Source organism: Paralichthys olivaceus, chromosome 13 (genome assembly GCF_024713975.1).
Source record: "Paralichthys olivaceus isolate ysfri-2021 chromosome 13, ASM2471397v2, whole genome shotgun sequence".
Lineage (NCBI taxonomy): Eukaryota > Metazoa > Chordata > Actinopteri > Pleuronectiformes > Paralichthyidae > Paralichthys > Paralichthys olivaceus.
The window spans coordinates 18,279,837-18,297,587 of NC_091105.1; the positions used below are offsets into that span (position 1 = coordinate 18,279,837).

Genomic DNA, 17,751 nt, shown 5'->3' on the forward strand with positions numbered 1-17,751 from the left:
TCGACCCCTCCAGACCCCGCCCTGGATGCGGATTGGAGCAGTCCCGGGGTGAACCGTGTTTCTATTTGCTGCGGAGGCTGGCTGTCAGAGACGCAGCGCCGCCCCACACGAGGAGGAGGAATATGCTCATGAGCAGCCCAGGTCGTTGTGTGCGCTCCTGCTGGAAACTGCTGCCCCCTGCAAGACCCAGGGCGAGGTATTCCCCAAACATCAGCTCCATCACCGTTATCCTCACTTCAGCTCTGAATACACACCAGCTGCTCTTTCTGCTGACAACTGTCCAGCAACTGACATTTGTAAATACAAGAAAAATAAATAATCGAGGCAACGCAGATGAACACAGAAAGACTCAGTGACCCGCTCCTTTGTCCTCCTTGTGCATTCTGTTAAAATATTTAGGTTTTCAGTCATGAAAACAAATCCACATGTGAAATCATCATTATGATACACCAGCATCGTTTTAATGCTTCCCCTCCAGCAACAGCCAGTGGTCGAAGGCATTCTGTTTGCAGGTTGTCCATCTATCCGTCTGTCTTGTGAACGTATATATCTAAAGTACGCCTACAAACATTCACTTGGAGTCCAGGATGAACCGGTGAGATGTCGTTGGTCAAGGTCATGGTGGCCTGACAAAGCACATCGTTTGCCTTGTGAATGCAATACCTCTGAGAGACACCTTGAGAGAATCCTTCCACATTTGGCACAAACATTCTCTTGGGCTCAAGCATGAAATGATTTTAGTTTTGGAGCCAAAGGACATAGGTCACAGTTTATGTGTTTATTTTCCTTCAATGTTGTATCTTAAGATCCGCTTGAGAGAATATTTTCAAAACTAGTACACATTAACTTGGACTCAGGGATGACCTAATTAGGATGGTCAAAGATCAACATCACTGTGACATCTCAACACATGCGAATGTGATATATCAGCAACTATCAAAGGGAATTCTTGCAAATTTGCACAAATGTGGCACAAATTTAGATTCACGGATTAAGTGATATGATTTCAGTGGTCAAAGGTCACACTGCGCTGGCTGGAAGAGGTAAACAACCAAAGTGCAGTATTTCTAATGGATTCTAGAATGATTATCTGTAATTTTTTACTCTCCTGACAACAACTTATTGTTTCTAAACCTTTTCACCCAAAACTCTCCTGACAATATCCAGCTGCAGTTTCAGCAACGACAGTATCATATTTAGTCAGTTAATTTGCAGTGTATAGTTGGGATTAAAGAGGCCTGTGCGATTAAAGCTATCAAAGCTATCCAAACCCTGCATCAATAATCTAAATCCTGCAGCATTGAGCTCGGGAGCTCTCTTCTGCTTTTGTCATGTTCCCGACTGACATCTCCCAAACTGCTAGTGTGTGTCTGTCCTTCAGTCACCACAGCAGCCACATGAGTAATTCAGAGGCACCCATAACATGTCTCAGTGTTTGGATCTGGTCCTCGACTGTTTCAGAGCAACGCAGTCTGAAAATATCTCTGGAATGCAGAGGGCTGAATTGTTTTCATACTGCTCCCTAATTAGTTTGACCAAACCCTGCAGATAACAGATGAGACAAATGTGCAGCTTCATTAGTTCAGAATCAGCCCTTCATTATAGTGTGGCACATTTTACACAAATTGAACAGTTTACCTCAACTAGAGAAAGTAGCCTATGTCTATGCCTATGAGGAATTTATCAAAAAAGATATTATCCAGTGTATTAAAAAGTCAGACCTGTGGTGTTTATGTTCAAATGAAGACAAGAATCAAGCATTTCCTTCAACATGTGTGTGGTGGTGGCACCAGATGGCAGCAAGGTAACTGTATTTCTCAGCCTGTGAATCAGGCAGCGTGAGCACAGAGAGCTCCACTAGTGCAGTAACTACCCCCTGGAGGCTGTTTGAAGACAAACTGTAAGAGACAGCAATGAGAAGCGCATCTTCCCTTGATACATACATCATGTATGAATGAACCGTTTGACCAGATAAGTGGTTGTGTAGACTTTGTTAATCCCAACTATTTGTGAGATCAATTCACTGAGGTGAGATCAATATGTGTGTGTGTGTAAGAACGTGTATTCATCTTCACAACAGTGGGAGATTTTTGCGATGAGACCCCGTCGGTGAGATGCATCTTGGCATCCAGCCAGTGAGGACTGTGGTAGAAGCGCCCGGAGTGTGGACACTGATGGTAAAGGCAGCAGATGGAAGACGGAAATTTCCATTGGCAACACTTGCAGGATCAGGTGGGGATGAGGAGGTGGAGGTTGGAGAAAAAATAATGACAGGAGCCAATCAGGCTTCAGTGACTGAGGAGAGGGAAGCAAATTTAGACATCAGACAACAGGACGAAAGAGACTTTTTCACAGCGTGTGTGGAAAATGAAATTGAACTTCCACCAAACCAACTGTAACCAATGAGTCTAATGTGACTGTTCAAGCCCTTCTAAGCCTTATGTTCTGGTTGAGGTCAATGTTGTAGTTAGGGTTACTTGAGGTTGTTTCAGGCTTTCTCCTAATTGTATGCTTACAAATATGATTCTGAAGTGGTTCTACAAAATGGGTCAGAAATACTACTTTCTCCCCAGCTATAAAATATCCTTGAACGCAATTATTTTCATTCTCAATTCTCAAAAGCTCTACAATCAAGATTGAAGTATATAATGTATACATCCACCCTGAAGTATAAGGTTTTTTTGTTAACAGATAATGATCAAGGAGAAGTCAATAAATCCACATAAAAGCTTTAAGTCAACCCAAATGATCGATTTGAGAGTTCTCCCTCTAATTAGCGTCACGTCCATTTCTTCCTTCCCTGAAAAACAATTATTAATAAGAAGTAAAATTGATAAAAAGATGTAGATGCGTCTTGGCCCAGCTGACAGCACTTGAAGTTTCATAAAAGCAGCATTCAGATGCTGTAAGTTTACTGGACGCGTTGATTGGTCACTGAGACAGGTGAGACGTCAGAAGGTCCATGGGACTGAGGGGAGAAGCTGATGAACTGTGCTGTACTGTGTCCTCTGCTGTGCCCTGTGGATGCTGCTGTCATTCTGAGTTAATGGCCGTGTGCACCTCCACCACTGGAGGCCACAGCAGCAGTAGACATTCAGAGTGTTTGTACTGAAACCTCAGACCATGGGAAAACTCTTTTAGTTGAAGGAGCAGATTTTTATTCATTTGTCAGAACACATCCTATGGTACAATCATTACTGTGCATTTCATTTATCAACATTGCATTTATAAAACGAAAAGACCCATATGAAACTACACTAAATCATGTCACAAAATTTCCAAACACAAAAAGGTTTAAAAACTAGCTTCAACATCCACACGACACAAACACAATCCTCAGCGAGAATCACACGTCAAAATAAAATCTAGAATCTCATTCCATCAGGTTTATTGTTTGATATGGTGATTTTTATCTGAAATAATTAATTCTGGACGGCACTCAGCAGTATTTGTCTTGTTGTTAGTGGTTTTTGTGAGAAAAGGGAATCACTCCAAGATATAAATGAAGACAGACTCCGAATTCTTCCTGTGGAACTCCACCAGGACAGCTGCTCTACTCGTTCTCAAACTTGCTGTACGGGTGGTCCGAGTCGTTCATGAGGCCTGCGGAGGACACGGGGAGGCGGAGAGAGTGGAGACAAAAACGAAAACACAGAAACGCATCAGTGAACGTGATGTGCTCAGCTCTTCTGCTTTTTATTTCTCCATGTGTCTCTGAGGCATTGAGTCTCAGATGGAGAACACATCATTCAAACAACATCCACTGTATGAAATGAATTAGAAAACTCTCTCAGTACAATATATTCTTAAACTACTTTGTTTTTGCTACTTCAGTATATCAGACCATCAACATTTTTGTTCAAGCTCTCCTGTACTCAGCAGAATTATTTCACAGTGATTTAACATTGCACTTCAGTAAAGTTGAAGGACTTGTGAGACACAATCTTTAAAATAATTAAAAACACAAGCAGAAACTGTGATATTCTCACTTCCACATTCACATTATGCAGCTCAGTTACATATTTCATAAGACCCTTGCTCATATCTTTCAAACGCCTCAGCTCAGCATTAATTCCTGCTCTCTTCTAAAAATCTGAACTCTAAAGCGTGCGCTGGGATAAACCTGATGAAATCACAAGGGGGTCTTTGCCATGACCTGCAGTGTTTTCAGTCTGAATAGATCTCTCCATCAAAATGTGTAAAAATGAGGAAGTAGAACATGTGAACAATGAATCTTTCTCCCTCATATTAATGTGAAACAACAGCTGCAGATATAGATGATACAGTAAAGAGACATCTGTTATTGATATTATTCCAATACATGAACGTGTTGCTTCGCTGACTGTTGAAAATATCTGTCAGTGTTTTATGGATTTTCCTTTTTAGCTTTGAGCTACAGCACATAAACAACAAATTCAAAGTCATCTGAAAAAGAAACCTCGCTGTGGCTCTGCACCGTGTGTGTTGTTACGATCCATGTCAGTAACAGTGTGTGACGATACAAATGTAAACTGGAACCCAGCAAAGCAGAATCACTGCTGACAAAACAACTGTTGGGCTCAATGACTTAACAAAGACAGCTGAGGGAAGCTGAGGGAGTAGCTGACTGCAAACGTCAGTGGAGGCTGCTAAACTAAGAAATGTTTAATATCTCATTTTTTAAATTCATCCCTGTGATGTGTTAAGACAAGCTGCATATGGAGTGGAAGCGCCACAGAGCAAGCAACAGGGAAACAGCTAAAACATGGAACTCCCCCAAGTTGTCATTTTCTACTTCTGGTAATGTACAGATAAAACAAAATGGATGCACTGTATTCATAAGAAAGCTTTCCAAGTGTTTGGTCAGGTGAAGTGTTTCTGCTTTGCTCAGAGCTTTGAGAACTGTTTCCCATCGTTTCCAGTCTGCGTGTGGTCGTGGCTCAGGAGGTAAAACACGTCGTCCAATAATTCGGAAGGTCGACCATTCCATCCCCAGCTCCTCTAATCCTGCGTCAAATGTGCTTTGACAGCAGGTGGTGTATTGTAATCAGTGTTGTCTGTCTGTCACAGTGAATTTTAATCCAAATTGGACGACACTTGGCAATTGATTGAGGAGCGGGTCAGTTCCTGCACTATTGATTCCTTCACAAGTCAAGGTCACGGCTTGGAATCCAAGTCTCAGCCTAATGCTAATGCCTAAGAAATACGACGAAGGCGAATATACATACAAATAAGATGAACTGCTCTTAAGTTCAGTTACAGATTGTGTTAATACTGACAAGTTCTTCTACTGCAATAATATAAATAGCTACACCACACACATAAAAACAATATATTCTGCTCATCAGATCTTAGTCTCATTTTACACTGACATATCATGTATTAGAATTGTTGCTTATGATTTTAACGTTATAATAATTTGATCATTTGATCACATTCACCTGTGTTTAAAAGTTCAAACTTTGGATATTAACAATGCAGCACATATTGACTATAAGTCTCTGTAGTGTTATGTTTGTATGTTCACAGGTTATTGTTTAATAAACTATTGGGGAGAACCTTTTTTTAACCCATGTATCTGTTTGACTGACAGTTATTGATCACTGAGATTATTTGGTATGAAGTTAGTTCAATTTCATAAAATTAGTAAATCAATAAAGTAGCCGCTGATGCACTAAACTCATTTTGCCTTGTTGGTGAAGCTTAGCTTGTTTGATTTCTCAGGGGTGTGGTGAAGCTTCATGTTAAGTGATATCACATCTCACTGGATTTCAGACTACAGGCTCAGAGTTGTTCTCGTGTATGTAGTAGTACGTCCCAATACCTGTAAACACTGATGTATAACATCTATATCAATCTTTTCATTTCTCGTCCTCAATAGTTGGCAGAGCTGGTCACATGGGAACTTTATTTTGTATCTTTAATGTCCGTGTCAAACTTTTATCAAACTGTGTTTCTGCAGCAGGTTTACTGTTGCTTCCAGTCCGTGGGATCAAGATAAGCATTGATTTGCTGATATTGTGCTGGGAGTAAAAATGCCTACAACTATAATTCATATTCCTTGGCCGGGATAACTTCCACATGAAACTATTTTTCATTAAGCTGAATAACCTTGTAGTCGTGCATTAAGGAATCTTCAGCCAACTTCCACGATGCTCGACTGAGAGCTGGTGCTTTAGCAAAGAATGTGTTTTAGCGTGTAGTCTCAGAGGATGTGTAACAGCACCATGGATTACGTATACGAATAAAACGCGTACAGCCTTGTCAATCAGTGAGAAGTCATTCCTCACACACAGCTGACATGTATCCCACATCGGCAGCAGAAGATAAATGATTCTCTCTTCATCAAACCTCTTTGTAAATGTCAATCCCACCTGTTCTACTGCTCCACAGTGGGATTACAGCGATTTATTGTTTAGTCAATGTATTGATGAAAATTGTAGCAGAGCATTGCTGTGTAATGTTAAATTGTGAGAGTTGAATGTTTTCCCCTTTTGTACTGGCAGTTAAGAGATGAAAGTTTTCATGTTTTAATGGACAAGAGTCAACAGGAGGTGACGTTTACCTGACTGACCTAATTGTGACATGTTATGAAGTTGTGATTGGGAAAGCAAAACCAAAAAAAAATTACACATGGATGGATGGATAGATGCGAATACATACTGATGACTATTAAGGGATAATAAGTCTGACTTATCAAAACTTTGGTCTTGGTTGGAAAAGGAATTATAGCATTTTGATCACATGACAGCTAGATGTGTCTTTTCCCACAGGTGGCTGGTACAACCAAGACCACCTCACAGATTCATGACTTTACACGTAAACGTTTTCGCTAACTGAACTAATGAGATCATCTTCATTCACTCTGTCTATTACATTTGTCCCTGTGTGTCTCCACCTTGTCATCATTGTGTTTCCTGAGTGTAGGGCAGCGCATGCACAACACCACAAGTTGAGCTAGCGTGGCTGCACAAAAATGTATGACTGAAGGTAAAAATAATTGAATTAACAGTAACAGGAGCCACTCCTGTGGATCAATCTTACTCACATGGAGGTGGTTTGGCTTTGAAAGGATGGACGTGGCACAAAAGGCAGCAATCTCAAAACTATATTAAAAAGTTGTCTGTGTCACACTCCTAGATAAATTAAATTGAATCTGAAAGCCCAAACTACATGAATGGGTAGTGATAAAAATGTTTTAACAATATAGTAAAATGTGACAGTGACATAGGCTCTAGTGAAAGTGTTAAAATAAAAATACTGCTGTTCCAGTGATCTGTAAAAACCCTGCTCCAGGTCATGAGGACACTTACATTTGACACTAGCCTATGATAAATTATGCCTAAATTGACATTGTGCCTAAACTGAATTAAACAGACAGGAGTTCTCCTGGACGTGACCTGAATCACTACGCTCGGGGACCAGGCATTTACTCTTGAATAATGTATTTCAGGCACAGCGCATGGAAATTAAAGTCAATGCCAATTCAACATGCATTTGAGACAAAGCTGACACGAGCAGAGCAGAGGTCAGGCGGTACATCCTGCACTGTGTTCGACTTACTGATCAACTCGAGTACAGCACGTTCATACGTCACACACAGATGTGCACTGAGTAGGTCAGACTATCATTAAAGAGGTTGAATGGAGTATATATGGCAATACAATGTATTTTAACCATGGTGCATACATACCATACTTCTTGCGGATCTCATCATGCCGCGCCTTTCTGTCCACCTTCCTGTAAAAAAACACAAAAAAAGACAAAAGGAGGATTAAAGTTTGCTTATTTCAAAAAATCAAACAAGTCTTGTACACATGTAGTTCCGATCATTAGGTCCAGGGTATTATAGGTTGCCAAAAAGTTATTACAAAAAACTGACAGGTGATAGTATTCATTGGAGAATTCCGGTGATGTCAGCCGTACATACGTGTTACCAGTTGCTTGAATGAGTACGGTGCAAAATATATAAAAACTTTACATGTTTGGATTCTATCTTCGGCAACAAGAACTAGGTGTCTGGCAACAGATGCTCTGTCCCCCATAGAGCCTGATCTCAACATCAGTCATTGTGAGATCACATGAAGAGACAGAAGAACGGTGGCAAGTACCTTGAAAGACTGTGTACCAGTGTGAAGTGATGTTTTGAAGGCACACGGTGGTGACAGCAAATGCTAATTTGATTTTGTTTTTTTTCTTATTTACTGCGCTCTATTTACATCCTTACATTGCATGATTTCCCATGTACTTAAAACCTCACCACTGTCCTTGAGAATGAATGGGCAGAAGATGGTTTGAATAGTAGCTCAGCTTTTTAATTCAATCTAAAATGTCCGGTTTGCTATTTAAAATAGCCGCGGTTATTCTGTTTTGATGTAGCACTGAATATGACCCACAGCAGAGTCTGCTTTTTACAGCAATCTCATTGTGGTGTCACACAAGCATAAATGAACTAAACAAACAGGCAAATAAACAGAGTTCCTGTAAAATTCAAACATTTGAGAGGTATGGCTCGTGGTTCAGCTAACCTTTGCACTACAGTTACATCTGACTGACCCATTGTAAGCACCTTGAAGTTCTCTAGCTATGCTTATAGATACATGATACTCATAGTGCAGGGCCTGGACACAACACATTTTTCACTTATTACGCCTTGGTGATAATAAATTGGTGATATTCCTGCAATTATTGCTTTTCCTTCCAAAAGATATACAGAGAAATTATTCATGTTGCTATAATGATAAATTGTTTAAATTAGTCATCAAGAACACAGTCAAGTCTAATATGTACTGTAACAAAGAACACATTTAGGCTACAGTAGATCACAATAACACAAAAACCTCCATTTGATATATAGCCTCATATCACACTATCAATAATGTATTGATATACTGTTTCATCCAGCTCTACACGTAATTTATTGCTGTGTCATTATTAGACACAACAAAATGGAGGATGATAATCCAAAACAACAGAGCATGGGAAAATATTTTTCACACAGCTTTCCCACAAATAGCCAACCATGTATGAAAGATACATTCCTTTGGGATAGTAGCGTCTAAAACTCACTTCATTTTTCACTCTTTGCAGACTTCGAAATAACATTTTTATCTGGCAGCAAAACACAGTCTTTCTGAATTCCTTTATCATTTCTTAAAGCTCAGTTTATCTCTGTGTGTCCTTCTCCATCAGAGCTTTAATACTCTCAGACCTGGCCTTCTTCTCCACACTCAGACTTTCTAACAAAGGTTTGGGAGGAGGTTTTCCGCTCTGGACCTCCAGGGGCGTCAGTTCACGTCATCTCGTCACAAAGAGTGGGTGTAAATCAGTCAGTGTTTTATGGCCAGGTAGTGATCTGTGACAAATTAGGGTTGCTGAGCTCTGCCTACCATCTGTCCCCCCCGCCCTGCTGCTGGCTTGTAAGCAGCTAATTGACTGACACGTTCAAACTGTCTCCGCATAAGTATGACAACATTCAACAAGTGGGAAGTGATCAGATGACGAAAGATAAGAGAGAAGGAGGATGAAATCTTTTTCAGCACCAATGTATGGAAATACTGAGCCCGATCGAAAGCAACAAAGATCCTTCCTTTCAGAGGCCGTTTAAAGTTCTGACCTCAAGGTTTCATCGATATATTCAGACCCTGCTGTTGAGCTCTTTTCTTCCACATGTTGTGAGTAAGACACAACACTTCCGGAGGGAAAAGGTGAGAATGGCAGATTGTGGCAGATACACTGCAGACACCAGCCAAAAGTTGATAACTAAGAAAATAAAGTTAAAACTTCAAAATGAGCTTCCCTAAATCAGACTGGTTGGGGACGTGCCTCCATCCATCCAAGTTCTTTTTGTAGTATTTCAGTGGCGGGCAAAACTATTGCCACTGCTGCAATCTCATAATTACACAAATCTGTACAGAACTTTTATTTTGAAGGGCAAATACATGAAGTGGAGTTACGTGGCAAGCAGGTTTAAGTAGGTTCAGCCTTCAGAGAGTGAGAAAGAGAAAAGGAGGGTGAGAGAAAGATAGCTAAACCAAACGATACCGTTTAAGTTAGATATATTATATTACCTATATGCTTGTCCAAGGTGTACCCTTCATCCAATGTCAGTTTACAGGATAAGCTGTATAAATAATGGATGAATGGATATACCTGTATTGATATTCACTCTGACTGCTGCTGTACTACGTGCGTGCACCAGCCATGTTCCCTGTCTGCCAATCCTGCTTCCTGCAGTTGTCACACACATGATCCAGATGAAAAAGTGGACCAACATTAGTATGAACACGGCCAGTTGATGTTTAAGGTTATTGACTTAACTTAAACTGCTGAATTTTAAATTAAAACAGGACAAATGATGGTGTTTTAATTTTGTGAACGGTGGCGCACATGTTATTTATGATAACTTCTTTGGTTTCTCTCTCTTTTCTTTTCATCATGTTCAGCCTGTTGTATGGTATCTCTAAAAGTATCAATATCATGTGGCATTTAAAATAGTAAATGGTTAAATCTTTCATTGGAATTGGTGGTGCTGACTCCCCGGCTCAGACTGTGGTCCAGCCCAGGCTCAGTGCTGTGAGTTCATACTGCAGTGTCGACATGCGCTATAGTGTCTCCCATGATGGGTCTTAACTTCTCTGAATGTCCTGCTCCCAACACAAACCACATCTATGTAGGTCAGTGCACTAACTCTGACTTCAGAGATTAGATCTTGCTCACTGCAGGAAACCCTGACTAGACTCAAGATTCTGAATGTGAGAGAAAAGCTCATAGAGGTTGGATAATTCAGCTTGCAGGCACACACACACACACACACACACACACACACACACACACACACACACACACACACACACACACACACACACACACACACACACACACACACACAGGGAGAGAGAGAACTGGGACTGTGATGTTGCCAGCACTTCAAGTGATGGTGATCATAAACCAGTTACTGTCTGTATTTCTGCACGACTGCCTCGCTTACCAGCATGTCATGGGAAAAAAATAGACGCACTGAGAACACAGAAGCTGAATAGGAAGATGAAGCTGAAACATTTATGGAGACGAGGAAGAGGAGGGTTTTCCAAGTCTACGGACTGCTACAACACACACACTGCTATATGATGTAAGGACCACCACTGTTTCTTTGACAGAGGATGGTGCTCCACAGGATGTAGCCAACTCTATTTATGACCACATTACCAAAGAGCAGCTGCTCAGCCTTGCTCATCCAATTGGTGTTTTGAGATGCGAGTAGAGGAACACTGAGCTCCTCCTCTGGGACACGGACTCGCTGAGGCTGCAGACCACTTGCTTGACTCCCAAATATACAATTGGCCTTTTATTAGGGACTATGAACTATTCGGTTGTAGGAAATCACTTGTGGGCAACAAATGTGTTTTAGCACAATGAGCTCATTTTTGTTCATTATAGTCTGACATTACTTAAAAAGACATTTTAACTAATCACTCGAAATCTTAATTTGAAAATTAACAATCAAAATATTATTCAATTATATTAAATTTATAGAGGAAGTTATTTGGTACCAATTTTTCTGTCTGTCAAAAAGAATATCTGCAAACATACGTGATTTCAACATATTGGCAAAGGAATAGTTTTTATGTTTTTTTACAACTTTGGATTTAGGTATTTGTTATACAACATCTTAGATTTAAATGTATAACTCCTAATATTGAGAAGAAATAGCCTTTTCTCAGTTTGATTTTTTGGCCAAACATATATCAGTCAGTGACTATTTTGCCAGCATAGACTATTTTTGACTCAATTGCACTAAATCAACCTGCAGTTTATGACAGAGCCACTGGTCCGGCTCACTTTTGCACAGTTCATTCGTACACACATTTCCCTGATATCCCAGATGGGATTTAGTAATTTTTTTTCATAAAACAAATAAAACTATGGGTGTTTTGATCAAACATCAACACATTATCCATGTTTATAACAGAGACACAGACAAACACGATTGGACCCTTAAACCTATACTTCACTGAAAGTTGCTCTGATATTCCTGAAAAGTGTTGATATTGAAATGTCTTTTGTCACATATAACTGTATGCATTTGGGTTGCCATAGAATTATTACATTTTTTTTGTATAGGGCCAGTTTACAACAAACAGTAGATATTGTACATCCAGCAAATATAAGCTGTATTGTTTCTCTAAATCCAATATCCTTCTACCTGATGGTTTTCCTTCTCTGGTCGGCTCTCTGCTCATTAAATTAGAGAGTTGTATTTGCAGAGAAACATACTCTCATGTGAAGCCACTATTTAAATAATCAACTTTAATCTGTGAGTGCTTCTTCAGGCTGTTTTCACTTAAGCCTGGAGAGAAGGACTTACCGTTCTTCAGCGCGGTTTTTGATCTCTTCTCTCTTCCTGGCAAATCTCTCCTCATCTCTGTCAGGCCTTAAGATATGAGAAGGCACAAACAGTATCAGGTTCACTGCTGTTCATAGAACCATAGAACAATCTTATCTGGATGTGACAAATTACATGCAGCTACACACTGCAACATTTGCTTGAGGGATATTCTCTTTTTAAAATGCGGCATCATCATCATCATTCTTCACTGTGCGTGAGCAGGGTTGTTGTTTTCACCCATGTATGTATGTGTGTGTGTGTGTGTGTGTGTGTATGTGTATGTTTGTATGTATGTGTGTGTGTGTGTGTGTGTGTGTGTGTATGTGTATGTGTATGTGTATGTGTATGTTTGTATGTATGTATGTGTGTTTGTGTGTGTGTGTTTGTGTATAAAAAATAACTCAACAACATGGAAGAATTTGAGAAAGTATCTCCATATGATTAACTATTGGAGCTGGTTGGTGATCACACAGGATGTTACATGGTACTCTTACAAAGAAGGACTGGTGTTTGTATGACCCAAATTACCTATTTATTAGATACTATTTACAATATCACTGCAATGAATCTTTTTTACACTTATTGTTGTTCAGTTTCTGTGTGTCGAAGAGCTGATGATGTAACTCTAAAGTCATTTACAGTCTTATTCAACATAGCCTACTGGTATATGATTTCTACAGTGTTGAAGCAGGGCTCACAAAGTTGAATTACAAGTATTTTATAACCAGCTGTTATGGAATTTAATGTAAAAATTATGAAAGATATCAAAGTAATCCAACCAGGAAAAAAAGGCTGAGAATCATGCAACAATTCAGTGCATGAGTTTATTGAATGTTTTTATTTTTTCTCAGCATCCCCCAGTGTATGCAAGGATTTCAAATAATATAATGAATGGGATCAAGGTTTTCTAGCCAAAAACAATTCATTACTACATTACTGCCTGTACCTTTGTAAATGATATGCAACACACTTTAACAGCTCAGAAATCCTTTGTCTTAAGTAAAGATATCATTAACCCATGCACTGAAATTTAGGATTTGACTTGTCATTTAACCTTACCTTGGCCGACGCTTCTTGCAGCAGCAGCAGCAACAGCAGCACGCGATAATGCTGATCAGGATGATTCCACCGAGCACAGCCAAGGTAATGATCAGGGCTTCAAAGTTTACTGAAACAAGCAATTCATATTTGTACAGTCATGCATTTAATACTGTTTATTCTACTAATTATAATAATACTACTTGTTCTAATAATGATAAGAATATTATTTATTCTGCTGTTATACAGATTAAAGGAAACCTGACACATAAACTCAGATTGCACATTGAACTTGTTTGGCAATGGTGCCACCTGCTGCCTTCTCTGCAACATTGCAAGCTAGTGCCTGTAATTAAATTCCAAATCCAGTGAAAGTAGAACTAGGACATGAAAAAGACTTTGTGTTGAAGCCAGAAATCCCTTGAGCATAAGAATAACCAGTTTTTGATGGTAAAGTAGTGAAGTACTCACTTTGCCAAGTCAGTGGTAACACACTTGGTAATGAGGGTTACCACAGTGAGACAAAGAACGCAGATAAGTTCACAGACTTTGTAAGGCATTGTGGATTTTCGTTACCCTAGCAACATGATCTACATTATTTGATCTAATATAAATACGTTCTCCAAAATTCTACCTCTCAGCACATGGACAAAGCACACATCTTTTTGTTGTGAGCAAAGGCACTTGGTTCATTTTACAGAGAAAGCTGAACATTATGGGTAAAATAAAAAGGTTGGTAAAGTAGACCATTCTTACAAGTGCATTTATTATTTATTATTTCTGTATAGTTTACTTCCTTGGACGCTGCGTAGGGTTTCGGGTCAGTACACATATGTAACTTTGGCAGGACAATTTAGATTATGATGGACCACCACAGTCTGGGTACTTCATGGGAAACACTGTGCAGGCCTGTTGGTCTGTTTTCACAGCAGTTGCAGTTGTGTGGTGATGTTTGAATCCTCTATTATTTATGCTGCTATTTGCACATGTAAACATTAACTTGTTGTTATAAAGAAAAGCTGCACTGGCTGCACAGACACACAGAGTCTATTCAAATTAGGATATTTTAAATCCCTAGTTGTTTTAGTTCCTTTTTGTAAAAGTGGTCACAACATTCATATCAATGCAGCTAAAGTGGAATTAACAGCACAAGACTGTTATCTTCACAGTTTGATCTTTTTATCTGTATATTTTCTCTCTGACTGGAAGCATATGTTTAAGAGAGATAACATGTTATTTAATCTTGTGCTCTTATTGGAAGTTTGTAGGAATACAGTCTAGGCAGGAATTATTAATAATAGCAATGACTGATGTTCAGGCCCTGGATCAGTTTTCATTTCTTATGTTACTATTTTCTGAAAACATCCATTGAAGAGCACCAGCGTAGATGCTCTCTACACTTCATGAAGATATCCTGATGTGGGTTCAAACAAGCTGCAACGCCCAACAAATAGAATTAAATGGATATTGTGTATACTGTGTGCATATTATTTAATCTATCATGATATAAATTGTTTACATTTGTGTCACTAATTACTCTTTACTGCAGCAGAATCAAGATTATTATATTACAGTTTGGACACACAATCAAATGCTCTAAATAAGTATAACAGGTATCATTATCTAGATATGAAATTACCTCCACATGTACGTGAGATTTTGGTCATACATCACACAGCCCTGCCATCGATATGTTGACAATTCAACTTGTGAGAACTCAGTAAACATTAGCACATTATCATATGAGTACTCATTACTAACAGGTTGGACCACACCCATCTTCACACTCTGTCTTGATTTTAATCTGAAATACAAACCTCTATGTTTAGTGACTGTATGTTGCACGGCTGTAACAACAAAGAAAGCAAACAAAAACTTGACAAATATAATCTGATTGATCAACTCACGCCAACACATTCCCCATCGGGCCTGGGAGAGCGGGCACACTGATGCTGGGGGCAACAGCCAGCTCACTGGGTAATCTGAGCAGTTGTTGGTGGTGAAGCACCAAAGACACTGTAAAGACAAAAAAAACATTAACCCACTGAAAGACATGGGATTCTCTAGTTACAGCTTTCAAGCATGACGCTGTTTCCCTTAGTTTTATGTGACAATAAGGAGAACATCTTTGGTTTTGGACTTTTAGTTGGATACAAGTCAAGTGAGGACGTCAACCTGAACTGAAATGATCATTTTACTCTATTTTTCTGACATTATCCATTATATTTGTCTTTGAACGCAAATATGAGCAACTTTTGTCAAGGACTGAATTGTGATGAGTTCCTCTTTCCACTAACTCTGATAGGGCAGCAATTAATCATGACATTCCTTTGGGATTAACCCACTAATTCTTCTCTTGATGTAACTGGATAACAGCTAACTCAGTGCGAGGTGGTGATATCATGACTCCTTGTTTTTGAAAAGAAACACAAGATAAATCTCTGATGAACAATCTAATAATCTTTAAAGTTTTCAAACAAGAATTATGTTAGGTACACTGAACCTAAGGAGGTCACACAGCTTTCACAGCTCCACTTCAGATCATTTTGAGGAAGGATCTGGTGGCAGACAGACCATGAAAAAAAAAAACCCAAATCCTCCTTCCTGTCGCTGCTGTTTTGACTTTAACCACCATGATGATGAATGAATAGTGTTTCTGATGGTGATGTAGGAGGTTAATGTGCAGGCAAACAAAGAGCCATGTCGCCACAGACTGAGCAAAGGTCTGGCCGTGCCCTTCTTATACCGATCATAATCTTACCCTGGCATGAGGAACACAGGTGTCACAGTTCCTGAAGGCAGAGCAGGCTGAAACACATGAACAGAAACTTAACTCACAAAAAAAAGGCAAAGCGACGCAGAGCCATGACAGCCACATGACGTAGTTTAACAACACTGGAGAATTAAAGTTAAAGTCTCTTGTTAACAAGCCAGACTAGCAGACTGTGAGGTTACTGATCACTAATTCCTCAAGTATTCGTCGACTTACGAGTTGTTGGTATTGGAGTAGTCTGGCATTCCCCCAGGCTAACGATGCTAACACACAGCACAGCGACAGCAACACAAAGCGAGGGGCTCAGTGTTCGTCTGTCGGTGGTGACAGACATCGTGAAACCGTCAGAACAGCAGCCGAGGAGCTGGACTGAGGCAGAAATACAGCGAATCTGAGCTCGGAGAGGAAACACAGCGAGCCTCCGCTGTTTGTTGTGATCCACTGCTGTCACTTCCTGGGTGTCTGGGGTGAGCGCGTTAGCTGAAGCCTGGACACCCCGGGCGGGAGGAGCTAATGCTTCTCAACACAAACACAGTGACCGCCTTTGCGGTAGTCGTTTTCCTTTTCGGTTTACTCATTTAGCAGCCTTTCTTTTCTTTTCTCTTCTTTAGAAACAGGATTCTATTTCCCCATTTTATTTTTATCCATGAAAACATTTCAAAACATGTGAATATATCAAACACGTGCACTGCTGTTTCATCTTCTTGAATGTATTTATCATTTACAGCAATAAATGCTGGTTTGTGGAGAAGGAAATGTTTGTATAGTTGGTTACATCTGTGTGCTGTTAAAAGGGATTTCATAGTTTCTCAATGAACAATGAGAGTGGTTCAAGATTTTGCATCCAGAAGGCAGAAGGAATGGAACTCTAGTGAGCCCAGCTTCTCCTTGCCGCTTATTTCCTAAAGAGAGTTGTTTTGTTTTTAAAGTACTTTAATCTAGAATCGAATTAAATCTTTCCTTCAAAATGGCCCTAATACTCTGTTGTAGTAAAATGTCTACAGCTGCACCAAACAAATACAGACTTGAATACTTTACCCTTGATTTTAATGGTGTGTTTTAAATTGTGATTATCTGAAGGAAGTAAAGAATGAGGACAAGAGAAGAGAATCGATTTTCTTCTCTTCTGTATCTGTGTATTCTATGTCTCTAAAAGCTATTTGTAAATGACAAATGCATGTATTTTACATGCACTATGAGATGCTGTACCTCCACATTTTCACACTTCATACTCATAAATTTAATGCATGGGTGGTGATGAAATTTGGACTTGATTAAAAAGCACTTTGAACACGATCTTAGTTGAAATCTATCCGAGGCCGAACATGCTCCATTTGAGCTACATCAGCTGACAGAGGGTCATGTCAAACATAAGGAGCATTCAGTTTGTCTTCGCTTTCTAACCTCATTGCTACTCGTTTCCGGGACGAAACCGAGAGCTGCAGGGAAAAGGGAAGTTAAGGACAGAGAAGTGGATCAAATGCTTTCTTGTTTTATCACAAAACTCAGTATTGAAATTGTCCTGCAGCCACTGAACTTTAATTCAATTATCAATCTTTCACGAATGTTTTTG

The 17,751-nt window shown here is 39.6% G+C and overlaps 1 protein-coding gene across 1 annotated transcript; it reads right to left on the reverse strand.

Annotated features, from left to right (window-relative positions):
* Nucleotides 1-3,135: 3,135 nt before the first annotated feature.
* LOC109631962 (pituitary tumor-transforming gene 1 protein-interacting protein) lies at nt 3,136-16,750 on the reverse strand. Its single transcript, XM_020091046.2, has 7 exons — nt 16,395-16,750; nt 16,167-16,213; nt 15,313-15,421; nt 13,427-13,535; nt 12,347-12,412; nt 7,673-7,719; nt 3,136-3,603 (listed from the first exon to the last, which is right to left on the reverse strand). The coding sequence occupies exons 1-7, from the start codon at nt 16,510-16,512 to the stop codon at nt 3,554-3,556; spliced, it is 546 nt and encodes a 181-aa protein (XP_019946605.1). The 5' UTR covers nt 16,513-16,750; the 3' UTR covers nt 3,136-3,553.
* Nucleotides 16,751-17,751: the final 1,001 nt, after the last annotated feature.

What these genes read in the sequence shown, in the direction of transcription:
- LOC109631962 (XM_020091046.2), bottom strand. Translation starts at nt 16,512, where the DNA reads ATGTCTGTCACCACCGACAGACGAACACTGAGCCCCTCGCTTTGTGTT. An exon ending in AAAAACCGCGCTGAAGAACG is followed by an intron (nt 7,720 to 12,346) that starts GTAAGTCCTTCT and finishes GTTTTTTTACAG; the next exon opens with GAAGGTGGACAGAAAGGCGC. An exon ending in TGAGATCCGCAAGAAGTATG is followed by an intron (nt 3,604 to 7,672) that starts GTATGTATGCAC and finishes TGTCCTCCGCAG; the next exon opens with GCCTCATGAACGACTCGGAC.